The 17,462-nt window shown below is 38.2% G+C and overlaps 1 protein-coding gene across 1 annotated transcript in view; it reads left to right on the top strand.

The window, feature by feature from the left end:
* The window catches only part of RPS6KA5 (ribosomal protein S6 kinase A5), a 179,614-nt gene that overhangs the window by 101,773 nt on the left and 60,379 nt on the right, over positions 1-17,462 (top strand). Inside the window, exons 4-5 of the mRNA XM_039232507.1 lie at positions 1,672-1,787; positions 4,664-4,771. Coding sequence (XP_039088438.1) covers positions 1,672-1,787; positions 4,664-4,771 — 224 coding nt within the window. The remainder of the gene's footprint in view (positions 1-1,671; positions 1,788-4,663; positions 4,772-17,462) is intronic.

Here is a 17,462-nt window from a genome sequence, read left to right as displayed (position 1 = left end):
TTAATTAATACATCTATGGAGTGCTTACTGTATGTGGATACTGTGTTTGTAGAGATAAAAACATTGGTCCAGACTTTTAGAAAGCTCAGAGTTTAGCAGAGAAGGCAAGTGTGCAAATAAACAATTTCAATACAGTAAGATAACTGCAATGGTAGAAGTCTTTCGTAACTACAGTGGCTAACAAAAAAGGAAGTGATCAACTCGGCTGGAGTGGTTATTGAAGATGAGAAAGTTGCATAGGACGTACAAGGATGGGTAGGAGTTTGTCAGTTGGTCAGCTGACCTGTGGGTGTCTATTTCTGTGTCATGACTAAGTGTGGAAACCATTTATGCATAAACATCAGTATTCGATTTAAGTAAATAACTATTTAAGATAGAAAAAATTCATTGTTAATTGGCAGGAATGCTGTGTTCCTTTACACCTTTTTAATAATTAGCTTTGTGTTAAGATATAATTAAAGCCTCTGAGCAAAATACAGAAGCCTTAGAAGGGCAATGCTTTCTATTGGCATGCACTTAGTAAAACACACTGCAAAACAACCAGCTATTCGAGTGCTTTCATTCTGTTGCATCTGCTTTTTGGAATATGAAGCTAACTGGGCAAGATGAAACAAAAATTTGCGAGTTCATGAAGATTTTGCTTTGTTCCTTTTTCAAATTGTGCTGAACTTGACAAATGAATATACTTGGGTTGCATGCTTCTCAAATTTTTAAGAGGAAAACTTTATATCTGTGATTATTTTCTAGGTATATATTGTTTCTCACACATAAATATTGTGTGGTAAGGTAGCAGTGGTTAGTTTCTGATGAAATGTCTTACTAGAGCTAATTACAAACAAATAGTTTTACTACTACTAATAATTATTAAATATAATTGTATTTATAATATTTATCATAATATTTATAATATAGCATTCATATAATAATGTATTATTAATGCATTGTAATATCGATTATGTTATATAATAACAATTATTATTCAGCTCTCTTAAATCTCTCACTGTAGCTTTTTTGTTTCTCATTTCAATATTCTTGGGATGAATGGGGCAAATTAAGAGGGAAATGGAAATCTTTCGGTGTCAGGTGTTTGACTTGGCCACATTGTGCCACTTTTACTTTCGGGCTGTGTGGAGCAATAAGGCCACCTGCTACCTAAAACACATTTTTGAAAGAGTACATAGAAAATTCTAGAAAATAGGGAATCTGCTCAGATAGTGACTGGCAGCCAGCTATTACAAAGGAAAGACTGGGATTTTTGTCAGTGTTCTGTTTTGTTCTCTTCATTTTTTATCTTAGTTATTGCAATGGCTGATGTTTTGGAACTCCCCAGCGAATTAAGTATTATGCGGTGATGGCAGAGGTTTCTTCCCAAAAGGTTTCTACATTTGGGAAGACGTATTTAAATATATGCAGATGTCATGTAATAGTTTTAATGGCAATAGTCTATCCAAAGTCATTTGATTGTGGCTTAGAGTAGTCGTTATCTTACGAAACTGTATTACTTTATGGATTTAGTAATATGTTCTAGATGAAACGATATACTATAGACAAAGAATTGTACAAAAATAATATATTAAAGTCAGTGCCTTGTGATTAATCCAAAATGATTAAAAGGGAATACTTCCTTAAATTTATGAATACAAGAAAGAAAAAAATATATTTCATTTTTAGATTATATAAATGGTGGAGAACTTTTTACTCATCTTTCTCAAAGAGAGCGTTTCACAGAGCACGAGGTGCGGATCTATGTTGGAGAGATCGTGCTTGCCCTCGAACATCTCCACAAGGTAAGATGCTAAGTCTTTGAGAGTTCTTTTTTTGAAAAAAATCTGTCGTAACTGAGGTGATGCTGGAGCTAAAGAGCTAATGTTTTTAACGTCATTATCTCCGTGGAGATTGTGAAAGCACACTTTGCCAATATTCTCAGTTCTGCAGTTCCTTTTTTCAAAAATCGACCTTTTTTTGTCATTCCTGTGATACGGATTAAAAAGGTAGAATGTGAGCAGTTCTTTGGTTTTTGTTTATGAAAACTCCTAATGCTTATTACAAACTGCCATTAGAATAAAAGCTTTTCATTCTTAAAATTGCCTTTAAAATGGAACCACAAGTCCTCACCTATATTTGCATAATTGTGACTTACTCCGTTGCAGACTCTGCCTGTAGGTCTGCAGGGTATATTTACTGATTAAGTTGGGGAATATGAGTTTTTTGAAAGAAGCGCCTGCCACGCTAGCCAGCTACCTCCGCTGTCCCACTCCCATCTGCCTTTGTGTTTGTTTTACCCCTGGGGCCCCCCCCCCAACTTGTTCCCTCTCTTCCCTTGCCTCCCCATAGCCCCAGCTCGGTTGCTAAAAACTTTAAGTGAAATTCATCCCTGTGCTGCTGTTTGAACTTTATAAAATCCATTTGAACTTTTAAAGAAATACATTATTTCAGATACTATTCATCTTGATCCAAAAATTTTTGACCAAAATTTTTTTACCTAATGAGGAAGCATTATTACAGAAGCAGTTAATTGTGTGGACCAGGCATGTGTATCTCCTCAGAAATAGAAAGTTCTCGAGTCATTTTCCTCAAAGTGTGTGAGATCATGAGACCATCGGGACTTGAGTTCCTACATTAGGATGAGACAGGGACGTCATAAAGCTACTCTTCCTTATTGTGAATTCAGATCCTGCACTGGATCAGAGATGAACAGAGATTAAAGTGGGGACTATGGAGCATGGACAGGAGTGGAGACAGATGAAGGAAAAAGGCAAGGACAGTGTTAAAGGTACAGGGACCCTGGAGAATTGCAAGCTGGAGGCGATGGATGGGAGAGAGTGTGTGAAAAGATGGTGAGAAGACACAAGCACAGAAGGAGAGGGTCAAGGAAAGGGGAGAGCTAGTGCAGCACTTGGTGGGGGTGGGGTGGGGGGAGGGTCACAACAGGAGTCTTAAGGGAAATGGATGAAAATGTATAAGAACAGGAAGGAAAGATGGGTGGGGGTGGGGCTGCAGTGTGCAGACAAGATGGACAGAGGAGCAGGAAGGGAGCAGAGAGGCTCTGCGGGGACAGTCACCACATTCCTTTGGGTGGACTTGTCCTGGGGTGGCCAGCTTTTGCCAGTTGAGTATCTCTGTGGGATATAAAGCAGTTAGGACATCTTCATCCATGAACCAAATTGGGCCCAGGAACGGGTTGAAAAGATCTTGGAGTTTTATGCTTAGGGATATTAGATGTAAGTTTTTATAATATAATAACGATGGTGGAAATCACTATAAATAACCAGAATAAAATCAAGCAAAACAAATACAAAGCTCTGATGGGTAAGCTAGTAAATCAGCTTTTAATTTGTGTGAAGTCTTTAATTCTGTTAATTCTGTTTACTAAAGAAAAATCCATGAACATCTGTTATTATTAAAACAGGGTAACCAGAAGTAGAGAACCTAATGAATACTGGATATACATGTAATTGATGCAGAGTGAACGTAATATAGCAAATCAGATCTCAGCTAGGTTTCTCTTAATCTTACTACCCTAAAAAGAGCATTACAAAGAGATGCAACACGAAGCCAGTAATATTAACCTTGATACAGCTGCTTAACATTGAATTTCTCGAGAAAAGAAAAAATGAGAGTTTCCTCGGAAATGATGGGGTAAGGCCGATAGTGAATGATTTCTTTCTAAAATTGTTCCCAAAGAGTTTATTTAAAAAAAATTAAACTGGCTATTAGAAGTTCAGTGTTTTTCCTTCTATAATTTTTTGTTTCAATTTTAAGAAATATTATGAATCTGCTTTTTCATATACTTAACATTGTGGAGAAGCAGGGTTTCTAAGTTTAAAAACATTTAATTTAGGCTGACATAACATGAAATGTGCAATGCACATATATCAAGAACTTCTTACATGACTTGTGTAGATTTATTTAGCTGAAGAAATAGCTGAAGTGTTTTACTGTAAAACTTAGATGCAAAACAAAACAGAAGGATATAGAAATGTTATCTAATTGACTTATTTTGCTTATTTAGGACTAGTGATCAACTAAACGCAACCTATGATCTTCAGGCTTTATGTTTAGAAGCCTGTTATTCAACAGGCCTTTACTAATTATCTATCTGATGCATTGCAAGATACTAGATAAGTGTGAAAAACAGAGGTAGGGCATGGTTATATCAAGACAAGCAGGAACTACTTAGAAAATATCAGTTATTCATAGATAAGTACAATGTAAATGTTGGTGCTGTAGGAAGAAAAAAAAAAGACATGACCAGTGTGGGATCTGGTTAGTCAGAAAAGCCTCCAAATCTATTAGGCAGTGATGGACTTGAAATGGCTAAAAGCACCTGAAGAAGATCATGTGCAGGGAGGGTTAGATACATGAAGAAGATAGAGCAGGAAGAAGCACTAGTCAACAGAGAGATCCCACAGAAGCTGGTCTAGCAACATTACACAGAGAAGGAAGACATGGTAGAAGAGGCCCAGGGAGCCCAGCAGACGAGCCCTGAGATGGAAGAATTCACATTTGCCCTGGCCAGCCACTAAGAGCCATTATAGCATCCTGAGCAGGAGAATCCTTTTTTTTTTTTTTTTTTTGGTTTGTTTTTAAGGTAGACAAAGCCTTTCCTAATTTATTTTTTGGAAACTGTTATTTTAAAATGCATATTTGTTTGTTTTTACAGTTGGGGATTATATACCGTGACATTAAGCTCGAGAACATTCTACTTGATTCTAATGGCCACGTGGTGCTGACAGATTTTGGTCTGAGTAAGGAGTTTGTGGCTGAAGAAGTGAGTATTATATTTTAATTTGAAGTTAGTAACAATGGAATGCACACAATGATAAGAAATTAGCTGGAGAATAAACATTTATCAGGATAGTACCATACAGGTTATGGATTTGGGGGCAGGTTTGCCTAGAGGAACATCTTGACATGAATGACTATAAAGATGTTTAGCTTAAAATTTCCATGGAGCCATCTTGCTAGAATGGCATTAAATCTTTAATGAATATATCAGAATTCCCCAGTTTAAAACAAATCAAAACTATGCACTTAACTTTCCCTATAAAATATAACTGAAAATTTTGAATAATTTTATCTAAGAAATTATTAGAATACAGAATCATAGTGAAATTTTTTGTAGTGAAGGACTTTGTGTTTGTAAAATACATCAGTCTTGAATTCCAAATTAAGTGTATCTATTTCTGAATGTTTGCTTTTTGGAATATTGCCCATGTAGCCCTAGGTGAATTTGATAAGCACTGAAATCATAAAAAGTAAGATCTCATTTTTTTATCAGTTCACGTATTCATTCAGTTCACGTATTCATTCATTCATTCATTCATTCAGTTCACGTATTCAGTAAGTATTGACCACCTCTACTATACTAAGTACTGGATAATACAGTGGTGAATGAGATGAAGTTATGGTTATGATTATATTGATTATCTTTGATAGAAAAATCAGTTATAAAATAGATGAATTTTTGAGGCATTTACTTCAAAGTTTGATTTTTAAGATTTTTTTCTCCTTTGTAAAACTTTCAATGGCAATGTCAGTAAAATGTGACAGATTAAATACATTTACCATTGCTTTCTCGTTAAACCCCATAAAGCAAAAGTAAAGGAGTAAAATAGATATGTACTCAAAAAGGAGGAAAGAATATAGCAACTGAATTTTGGAAGATGGACAGCAGGAATACTACTTGTGGCCAACTTAGCATCCCTGGTCACAGTTGAATCCTAAGCTAGCAACGTGAGAAGCCCCAGAGCAAACTAATTTGTACTTCTGGCCCCCAGAAAGGTTCAGGATTCCCTCAGAGTAGGGGCGCAGGTGCTATGGGACACAGGAGGGTTGGTTGGAAGAAGCACATAGCCCCCAGGTCTCCTGTCTACCCTGGTCGCCCAGGCAGCCATGTTTCCCTTACCTTCAAGGAAGACTGAAAGGGTTAAATAGAAAGACTGGATTCAGGGACAAGGGGCTGACAGTGAGGACACAACAAGAAAACTAGTGGGTGGGGTGAAAAATGACACAGGGAACCATGGAGCTCCCACGGCCTCGTTCTGCCACTTCATCCTGAGAACACACCTTCCTAGACAGGAGTTTGGAGGATTCCTCTCTGAGAAACTGAGAACAAAACCTGCAGATGCTGTCAGTTGGTGGCCAGTGACGTAGCCCAGCCAGATCTTTCTACAGAGATGCCTGGGACTTGACGAACCCTGCACATGCCCCAGAACTGTAGTTGTGATTATGTCACTATTTCTTTTTCTATTTTGATTTCAGTATATTTCACCGTAATCCATTCCTTTTGTCTGTATTTCAGTATGATTGGCTTCCTGTGTCATACTGTGCACTTAAAAACATTATTCTGAGAAGTGGTCTGTGGGCTTCAGTAGACAGCCAAAGGGCCCTTGGCTTATAAATGACCCCTGCAGAGGGAGATTTGGTGACTGTCATCTCCTCTCTCCATGGAACCATTCATGCATTTGCTTCTTTCCTCTATCAGTATTTGTTGAGGGCCTTCTCCATGGAGACATGGGACTAGGTAAGGCACCAGGGAAAAGAATCACTTAGTGACTCCCATATTTACAGGTACATGTGGCTGATCATTTGGCAGACTTTGCCCCTGGGCAACCGCAACATGGTAGAAACTAAACCAAAATAAATGAAAACTAAAAATGGATCAGAGTTGTTGAGTTCTAATATAGACATACAAATTAATCAGAAAGGCTATGTGACTGAACCAGTCAGGTCCCTCCTCACAAGGGAGACTTGTGTGTCCTGTGAATCATGTCAGCCGCTCCTCAACAAGGGAGCTCTCGTTGGCTGCTGTAGTTTGGGGCACTTTAGTTGTTTAGGTGCATAGATGAAATACTGGGATTCTATCTGAAGTGGAGAAATAATGTACAGATTTTCTTATTCACTGAATATAACCCAGCTGCATTTAATATAGTTACATGATAGTGTCTATATAATTAAGCTTTCTAGTTCCATCTCTTCTTGTCAGACTACCAGCTCTTTCTTCCTCTTTCTTTAGAGGACACACCATCCCGCTAGGCTTCAGAATTAACTCTAATGACTGGGGTGGGAACGACCCTTCTCTGAGCCCCCTACAGCAGGATCTAGTGGTCCTTTGCTCCCCTAATTCCACTTAGCACCTAGTCAGCCAATTTCCCTGCCTGGACCCCTTCCTCCTTAAAAATACTCCCACCAAACAATCTCTGTTTTGATTAGCTAGCATTCCCCTTTGGTTTCACGTGTCACCCTAGGTCACTTATATTGAAGTATCTTTCTTTGCAGTGAGTTTCTTTTTTGTCCATCCCTAGTCTACCTCATTGGTTTTTAGTTTAAACTCTAGTTTAAGGACTCTCTTTGCGGGCTCCCAGTGCCTATAGAGAGATTTTATGGCTGTAGCTCCAACTAATCTCTCTCCTCTTCTACCTCTTGGACTCTTTTGTTACCATTTAACCATGCTTAGTCTGTCCTGTCTTAAAATTTTAAAGATGGAGAGTGGATGGATGGATGGACGGATGGACAGATGGATAGACTAGTAGATAAAATGAATCCATCTCAGAATTAGATATTTCCTGCCATCTCTTGTGTTCTTGTTCTCCTCTGTCAGTATTTGTCTACACACTCTCTTTCCTTAACCACGTGTCACTCCTTAGTCTACTCCGCTTTGGCTTGCACACCTACCAGCTGACTGTAAGTCTTCTTGTCAAGGTCACTATTGACCTCAGGTTTAGATACTTTTTAGTCCTCTTCTTACTTGACTACCTAGTAATGTTGAACTGGAATTTGCCTCTTACTTTGGCTCCTGTGACACCACGGTTCCCTGGCTTCCCTTCTCTCTGTCACTATCTTTTGCAGGCTTTTCCTCTTCTACCCAAGTGTTCCTCACAGTTAAATACTACGTACTCTTCTCTCTTTATGCCTTTATGCTCTCCTTTTATCCTGGTGATTCTTAAATATGTATGGCAACCCTGACCTCTCTTCTGGGCTCCAGACCCAAACATGCTTCTACCGTATTTCCACTTGACACTCTCGTAAGCTCAAGCTCAACATTTCCGAAACTGAGCTTGTCTTCCCCCCACCCAAATCTGCTTCTCTTTCAGCGTGTTGCAATTTTGCGTAATAAATTCTGTCCTCACTTGGTCTGGGAAATGTATTTCTTTTTTAGTTTTCAGGAATTTACTTAGTATTAAAAATATATACTTTTAAAATAACATTTAAAGTTTCTGTTCATGGTGTAACATTCATATCTCTGTGTATTTGTTAATTTAACAATTGAGCAAATATTAATTGAGTAGTGTGTGTCAGGTATTGTACTAGACCCTAGAAATATAGTGGTGAACATAACACATTCTTTGCCCTAATGAGCCAATTTTCAGAGGTATTTGTCAAATATTCATGTAATTAATTATTTCTAGATTATAGTTTGCTAAACTGGATTGTAAACAGGATAAAATTGATTCATTTTAGAAACCTTTAAAATCTTTTTTATGATAATGGCTACTTTACAAATTTGACATTTTTTGTATGTTCTTTTCTTGATCATAGAATTTGATAAATCCCTTGAGATTCTGAGGATAAAAGAAGACATTTCTAAATATCTGCATAGTAGTCTATGTCCTTCAGAGGATTTCTTGAGAGTATAATTCAGCAAACATTTCTTGAATTCTTCCTATAAGTCAGACATTTGCTAGGTATTGGATATGTGATTCTAACATTGAAGACTTCAAAAACATTTATTTTGGGGGCTGCATAGGTGGCTCAGTAGGTTGAGTGTCCAACTTCGGCTCAGGCCATGATCTCACCACTGTGGGTTCAAGCCCCACATCAGGCTCTGTGCTGACAGCTCAGAGCCTGGATCCTTGCTTCAAATTCTGTGTCTCTGTCTCTCTTTGCTCCTCCCCCACTCACACTCTGTCTCTCTCTCTCTCTCTCTTTCAAAAATAAACATTTTTTGTAAATATTTATTTTTAAAGGGAGTTTATTTTTACCTCTTCATAAACAATGTCAAGATGATACATTAATGTATTATTAATTACCCTATACTTAAAATTTTTTTAATGTTTTTTTTTTTATTTATTTCTAGGAGAGAGAGAGAGAGAGAGAGACAGCATGATCAGGGGAGGGTCAGAGAGAGAGGGAGTCACAGACTGAAACAGGCTCCAGGCTCTGAGCTGGCAGTCAGCACAGAGCCCGACGCGGGGCCCGAACCCACGAACCGCAAGATCATGACCTAAGCGAAAGTCGGACGCTTAACCGACTAAGCCACCCAGGCACCCCAAATGTTTTTTTGATGTTTATTTATTTTTGAGAGAGAGAGTGCATACGCACGCAAGTGGTGGAGAGGTAGAGAGAGAGAGGGACACAGAATCTGAAGCAGGCTTCATGCTCTGAGCTGTCAGCACAGAGCCTTGATGCAGGGCTCAAATGCACAAACCATGAGATCATGACCTGAGCCAAAGTTGGACACTTAACAGACTGAGCCACCCAGGAGGCCCTAGTTACCCTGTACTTAAATATGGTGTCTGCATTTTATGTTTTTATCATTTCACATTGAACATTTATAAATATCACAACAGATTATTAACATGAACCTACAGGTAGCTAAATAAAACTAACAGAAAAATAATGTCCCCAACACTTAAAATAGAAGTAGCTAACTTATACTGCCAGGGTAGCTTTACCCTCTAAAGGGACAAGCCTATGGATTAATGACTATTTTCTCTTTCCAGAAAATAGAAAAATATACCTTTGCTTATAAGATGATGTTATTCATTATTTTTTTTGAACATATAAAGGCCTTTGTATATACTGGATGGAACATGTATTGAATTCTCAGTTCTCACTTTGTGACTGTGTGACCTTGGACAAGCCACTTAGTCAGTAGCCCCTCTGAGTCTTAGTTTCTTCATCTGTAAAATAATAGCTGTCATATCTAAATTATAGGATCATCAGATGGACAAAGTGAGTTAGTGCTTATGAAAGGACGTTCTAATGTGTGAAGCAGTAAATAAATATCAGTTTCTACTTGTAGGACATACTGTTCAAATTTTAGATTACTGTGAGCAAAATTAAAATAGACAAATGAGAATCTTAAATTGTTCTCTCTTTTCTGATTTGTAAGTCTTAAAGTATGTCTTTAATGAACGCCTAGTTAATGATGTCATTTGCAGCATTCTGCTACTGTGACATATATATCTCAAGATGCCTGGGTGAGGTTCAGGATCCATAAAGAGCGTGTTTGCATTAGGAATCCGTTACCCTTCCTCTCTAAGGCAGCTTTCTAGTTACTTCTGTCCCCTTCCTGCCTAATTTGTAGTGACATATGTTCACGATTCTTCCCGTTGGCACGAGCTCCCGAAGAACACATTAAGTCTCTGTAAGCAAGTCTTGCCAGTCACTCGCCAAAATTTAGGATAATTTTAGTTATTTTAGGATCAATACTGAGATGGAAGTGTTGGGAAAACAGGAAGAGCATTTCCCCGTTTTTCTGTTGCCCCAATTTTTCTTCTACTCAAACAGTATTACACAATATACGGAAGCCAACACGTTTGTTTCAGCCATTGTTTGCCATGTGTTTCTGCCGGATATCAGAGCTGATCCCCTGTGTTGGGACAGGAGGAGGAGGAGGGAGACAGATTAGGCTTTGCCCTCAGACATCTGCCTCACAGACTCCTTTATAACTTTTCTTAGAGTAGAAATTACTGGCTCTGCTTCTTCAGATTCTGTGTCTCTCTCTGCCCCTCCCCTGCTCACGCTCTGTCTCTCTCTCTCTTAAAAAAATTTTTTTATTAAAAAAAAATAATAAGGCAGGTTCAATGTACAAGTTCAGTGGGCAAGTTTAATGTAAATGACATCACAGAGCAAACAGGGACAACTTTTGAGTGGAGATTCTTTTCACAGAAACTTCTATTATGTATTCCATTTGTTCAAATCAGGTTAAATATATATAATTTTTTATTTACTTGAAAATTATATTTAGCAGTCACATTATTCTGTATTAACATAGGATGTATTCATCCGAAAGTAGATAATAAAGGGAAAATTATTTAAAACCATGCTGAGTGTCGGGGATTTTCAAGCCCTTAAGGGGAATTTAGCAAAAAATATTCCGAAATACTAACCAACACTGAATAAATGTGATGAATAAATGTTTATTTCTTCTAAGTTTCCTTTTTACATGTTCACATTGTGCAATATTTAAATACTAACGATATAAAAAATGACATGACAGAATTTGTGCGTCCACTGTTCACATATGTAGTTATAAACATTTTGTATTTCTTTCCATTCACTCAGCAAATATCAGTGGAATGTGTATTGTTATCCAGGCAGAGTTCTATAGAGTATTGAAAGCTAGCAATGAGCAAAATGGACAAAAATCTTTCCTCTGGAACCGGGGGGTGGGAGGGCAGCAGTAATGAGAAAATAAGTAAAATATGTATGGAATGTGATAGACAATGGTAAGTTACAAGAAGACACGTACACTAGGAAAGCGGGATGGGGGTATCAGGGTGAGGAAGGTTGCACTTTTAGATCAGATAATCAGGAATGTTTCGGCTGAGAAAGTGACAGTTGAGTAGAGACAGGGAGGAAGTGAGAGTGTGAGCCATGTCCGTATCTTGGGAAAGAGGTTTTTAGGTAGAGGGATCAGCCAGTGTGAAAATCCCAGGTGGGACTGTGTCTAGGCTGTTTGCGGAACAATGAGGACTGCGATGTAAGTGTATAAAATGACTGAGGGTTAGGGCAGCAGAAAGTCGGGGTGTGCATTCAGTCCTACAGAGGAGGGACTGTACAGATCCTGTAGGGTGCTGAAGATTGTTGTAAGGACTGTGGCTTTTTTAAGTGAAGCGGGGGCCATTGGAGAGATTCGAATACGGGAGAGAGATGACCTGACTCATTTTAGAAGAGGAATTTGGTTTGCCAAGCATGCTATTCTTTATATATATATATATATATATATATATATATATATATATATAGTTTATTGTCAAGTTGGTTTACATACAACACCCAATGCTCATCCCAACAAGTGCCCTCCTCCGTGCCCATCACCCCCTTCCCCCCTCCCCCACCTCCCATCAGCCCTCAATTCTCAGCATTCAAGAGCCTCTCATGGTTTGCCTCCCTCCCTCCCCCCAAGCATGCTGTTCTAATAGTGAGACAAGTCTAGAAACATGGAGACCAGTTAGTAAGTCCAGATCATGGCCTAGCAGAATAGGTCGTATAAGTAGTCAGATTTTAGATATATTTTGACATTAAGGATAATGAAATTTCTTGATGGGTTGGGTGTCGGGTGTGAGAGACCAAGAGGAATCAGGGGAGTCCTAAGCTTTTGGTTAGAGAGTCTGGAAGGATGAGGTTGCCATTGACTAGTGGACTTCAGATGGAAAGAAGTGTTGGGGTAGGTGGGGGAGTTCATCTGAGCAGCTTGAGTTTTGAGATGACTGTTAGACTTACAAAAGTGTCCAGTAGGCAGTAGGAGATAGGAGTCTGGAGTTTAGGGGAGAAGCCTCATCCAGAGATACAGATTTGGAATTTGCCAGTATATTTAAAATCACAAAAATTATCAACAGGGTAAGTACAGATAGAAAAGAAAAAGGGACAGAACTCGGAACCCTGGCTACTCCAACACGGAGAGTAAAGAGAGTAGGAGGCGCCAGCAAAGGAGCCTGGGAAAGCTGGGAAGAAAATAGGCGAGCGCGTTATCTTCGAAACCAAGTGAAGAAATGTTTCAAGAATGAACAAGATCAAGTATGTCAAATACTGTTGGTAGGTCAAGTAAGGGGAGGACAGGAGATTGATCATTGGCTCATTTTAAACCTCAAGAGAGAGAGAATGGGAATAGACATATTGTCCTCTATCAATAAAGGCAACTCGTGGGGTTTTCTATAAAAAGGAATAGTGAAATTGTGTGGAGAGGGCAGCAGAGGATGAAGTGGGGTCAAAAGAGGTCTTTTTATTTTAAGGTGGGAGAAATGACAGATGTCATATGCTGGTTGACACATTCCTGTAAAGGAAGTGGGGATTGAGGGGCGCCTGGGTGGCTTAGTCGGTTAGGCGTCCGACTTTCGCTTAGGTCATGATCTCGCGGTTCGTGGGTTCGAGCCCCACGTCGGGCTCTCTGCTGACTGCCAGCTCGGAGCCTGGAGCCTGTTTCAGTCTGTGTCTCCCTCTCTCTCTGACCCTCCCCTGCTCACGCTGTCTCTCTCTCTCCTAGAAATAAATAAAAATATTAAAAAAAAAAAAGTGAGGAGGGAAAAGATGGAGACACTGGAGTTTGAGGAGAGAGGAGAAGATATAAAATAAGCAGCCATGTCCATGGGAGAGTGAACGGATTAGGAAGTAAGAGTGTTTGCTGGGTAGCATCAAAGGCCTGCTCGAGGTTCACAGTCATGAATTTAAAGTGAAATTGGCCAACCTCATTCTGTTTTACTCCAACCACATTTTGCTTAACAAGGGCAAGCACAGGCAAAGAGAAGATGGTGGATTGAATTTAATGCTGTTTTAGTACCTCTCCATGTGTATATCCATAGACTATATATACTATTTGCTTGTGTTCTTAAAATGGACGTAAATGGCATACCATATGCAAATTGTTTTATTTAACTTATTTTTGAAATGTATCCAAGTTAGTAAGTATGGATCTGTTTCATTCAGTTTACCCTCCGTATAATGTTCTTTTATGTGAATTATCCAGTTTACTTATCCATTCTCCTACTGAGATTCATTTAGCTTTCTGTGTTTTCTCTATCACAGTATTGAAGTTTTTTTCTGATATTATTGGTTTGCTGCAGTTCTTTAAATATTCTAGATACCTATCATTTGTAATTATGTATTTTGTTTCTTTTCCAAGTCTTTCACTTGTTTTTAATGAAATTTTTACCATCATCAAACTCAACATTTTAATAAAATCAAACTTACTATAATCTTTTAATATTTATATTCGATGACTTAAAATTTTTAATTTTAGTAAAATACACAAAAAATTAACATCTTCACTATTTTTTAAATGTTCATGAGACAGAGAATGAGCACAAGTCGGGGAGGGGCAGAGCAAGGTGGGGAGAGAGAGGGAATCCCAAGCTGGTTCCGTGCTGTGAACACAAAGCCTGATGCAGGGCTCGATCCCATGAACTGTGAGATCATGACCTGAGCTGAAATCAAGAGTCAGATGCTTAACCGGCTGAGCCATCCAGGAGCCCCATCATCTTAACTATTTTTAAGTGTAGCTCATTAGTACTAACTATATTCACATTGTTGGGTAACAGGTCTCTAGAATTTTTTTTTTTTATCTTGCAAAACTAAACTCTGTACCCATTGAACAGCTACTCCCCATTTCCCCCCTCCTAGCCCCTGAAAACCACCATTGTACACTCTATATCTATGAGTTTGACTACTTTAGAGACCTAATATAAGTAGAATCATACAGTGTTTATCTGTTTTGTGACTTGTTTACTTCAGTTAACATAATGTCCTCAAGGCTCGTTCATGTAGCAAGTGACAGGATTTCCTTCTTTTTTTTTTAATGTTTATTTTGCAGACAGAGCATAAGTGGGGGAGGGGCAAAGAGAGAGGGAGACACAGAATCTGAAGCAGACTCCAGGCTCTGAGGTGTCATCACAGAGCCTGATATGGGGCTCAAACTCCAGACCATGAGATCATGACCTGAGCCGAAGTCAGACGTTTAACCAACTGAGCCACCTAGGTGCCCTGGAATTTCCTTCTTTTTTAAGGCTAAATAATATTATAATATATGTATATATATCATCCTTTTTTAATCTATTCATCCACTAATGGACATTTGGGTTGTTTCCACTTACTGGCTATTGTAAATAATGCTGCAGTGAACATAGGTATACAAATATCTCTTTGAGATCATGCTTCCAGTTCTTTTAGATATATATCCACAAGTAGGATTGCTGGATCATATGATTATAACATTTTATTATTATGTTTTTTGAGGAATGTCCATAATGTGCCCCAATGCAGCTGCACCATTTTACATTCCTAATAACTATGTGCAAGTGTTCCAGTTTCTCCACATTCTCACCTGTATTTATTATTTCTGCTTTTTTGATAGCAGCCCTCCTAATGAGCATGAGGTGATAGTTCATTGTAGTTTTTATTTGCATTTCTCTAAGATGAGTGATGTTGAGCATCTTTTCATATGCTTTTCGGCCATTTGTATATCATCTTGGGAAGAATGTCTGCTGAAATTCTTTGCCTGTTTTTTTTTTTAAGTTTATTTTTTTTTGAGAGAGCGGGGAGTGAGGAGGGGCAAAGAAAGAGAAGAGAGAGAGAATCCCAAGCAGGCTCCACACTGTCAGTGCAGACAGAGCCTAATGTGGGGCTTCAACTCCTGAACCACAAGATCATGACCTGAGCCAAAGTCAAGAGTTAGACAGTTAACTGGCTGAGCCACCCAGGCCCCCTTCTTTGCTTTTTAAAATCTGATTACTCACTTTTTGTTGTTGTTGAGTTGTAGTTCTTTATATATTCTGGGTATTAACCACTTACTAGTGTGAGTTGCAGATTTTCTCTCCATTCCGTAGGTTGTCTTTTCACTTTGTTTTCTTTGATGCAAGGAAGTTTTTAGTTTTGATATTGTCCCAAATGTCAGCTTTTGTGCTTGTCCTTTTGGTATCATATCCAAGAAATCATGGCCAAGTCCAATGTCATGAAGCTTCCCCCCTATGTTTTTTCTTCTAGGAGTTTTATAGTTTTAGATTTTACATTTAGGTCTTTAGTCTTCTTTGAGTTAACTTTTGTATTCGGTGCAAAGCAAGGGCCCAACTTCATCCTTTTCCATGTGGCCTTCTCAGCCTCATTTGCTGACGAGACCGCCCTTTGTACATGTGTGGTCTTGACATCCTTGGTGAAGACCCTTTGACTGTATGCACTGGAAGGCTTATTTCTGGGCTCTGTATTTTGTTCCTTTGCTCTATATGTTTGTCTTAATTCCACTACAAGGATGTATTGTTTACTGTAGCTTTGAAATATGTTTTGAAATCAGGAAGTGTGAGACTGCCAACTTTTCTTCTTATTCTTGATTATTTTGGCTATTCAGGGTTCCTTGAAATGAATGTTAAGATTTTTTGTAACTTTTGCAAACAAAAAAACTACCATTGGGATTTTGATAGGAGTTACATTGAATCCTTAGATTTCTCTGGGTAGTATGGACATTTTCACAGTAGAATGTCTTCCAAACCACAAGCAGGGGATGACTTTCTTTTTATTTCTATCTTCTTTAATTCCTTTCACAATATTTTGTAATATTCATTGTCAGGTCTTTTGACTTATTGGTTAAATTAATTCCTAAGCATTTTGTTATTTTTGATGCTATTTTAAATGGGATTTTTTTTCTGAATTGTTCATTGTTAGTGTGAAGAAATGTAACTGATTTTAGTATGTCGATCTTCTGTCCTTTAACTTTGCTCTGTGTACTTATTCTAATTGTGTGTGTGTGTGTGTGTGTGTGTGTGTAATCTTTAGAGTTGTCTACATATAAGATTACATCATCTACAAACGGAAGTAATTTTACTTCCTCCTTTCCAATTTGGATGTCTTTTATTTCTTTTTTTGCCTAATTGCTCTGGATAGGACTTCCAGTGCTATATGGAATAGAAGTGGTAAGAGGGAACATCCTTACTTTGTTACTGATCTTAGAAGAAATTAACATTTCTCACCATTGAGTATGGATATTTGCTGTGAGCTTTTCATATATGGTCTTTACTATGTTAAGGTAATTTCTTTCTCTTCCTACTTTGTGGCTGAGTGATTTTTCTAAGTTTATTTATTTATTTATTCTGAGAGAGAGTTGGGGGGGCGCAGAGAGAGAGAGAAAATCTCAAGCAGACTCTGTGCTGACAGTCTTGACACAGGCTTAAACCATGAAACCATGAGATCATGACCTGAGCTGAAGTCAAGAGTTGGATGCTCTACTGACTGAGCCACCAAATGCTATTTCTGCATCAATTGAATTTTTCTTCTTCATTCTGTTAATGTGGTGTATTACATCCATTGACTTTCAAATCTTAAACCATCCTTGCATTCCAGGAATAAACCTCACTTGATCATGTTATGTAAGCCTTATAGCGTGCTGTTGAATTTGGTTTGCTGGTATTTTGTTGGGATTTTTGTATGGTTTTTCATCAGAAATAGAAGGCTGTAGTTTTCTTTTCTTGCAGTATCTTTTGCTGGCTTTGGTATTAGAGTAATGCTCGCCTCATCTCATGAGTTTAAAAGTGTTCTTCAGTTTTCTGGAAAAGTGAAGAGTATTGGTCCTACTACTTCTTTAAATGTTTTTTAGAATTTTCCTTTAAGTCATCTGGTCCTGAGCTTATTCGGGGATGGAGATGGAGGGAGGGGGTTTGATTGCTAATTTAATCCTCTTACTGATCATGATTCTGTTCAGAATTTTCTATTTCTTTATGATTCAGTCTTGAAAAACTATATGTTTCTAGGAA

The sequence above is a fragment of the Hyaena hyaena genome, unplaced genomic scaffold (genome assembly GCF_003009895.1).
Source record: "Hyaena hyaena isolate Hyena2069 unplaced genomic scaffold, ASM300989v1 scaffold_67, whole genome shotgun sequence".
In the NCBI taxonomy this organism is placed as follows: domain Eukaryota; kingdom Metazoa; phylum Chordata; class Mammalia; order Carnivora; family Hyaenidae; genus Hyaena; species Hyaena hyaena.
This window is presented reverse-complemented; position numbering and strand designations above follow the sequence as displayed.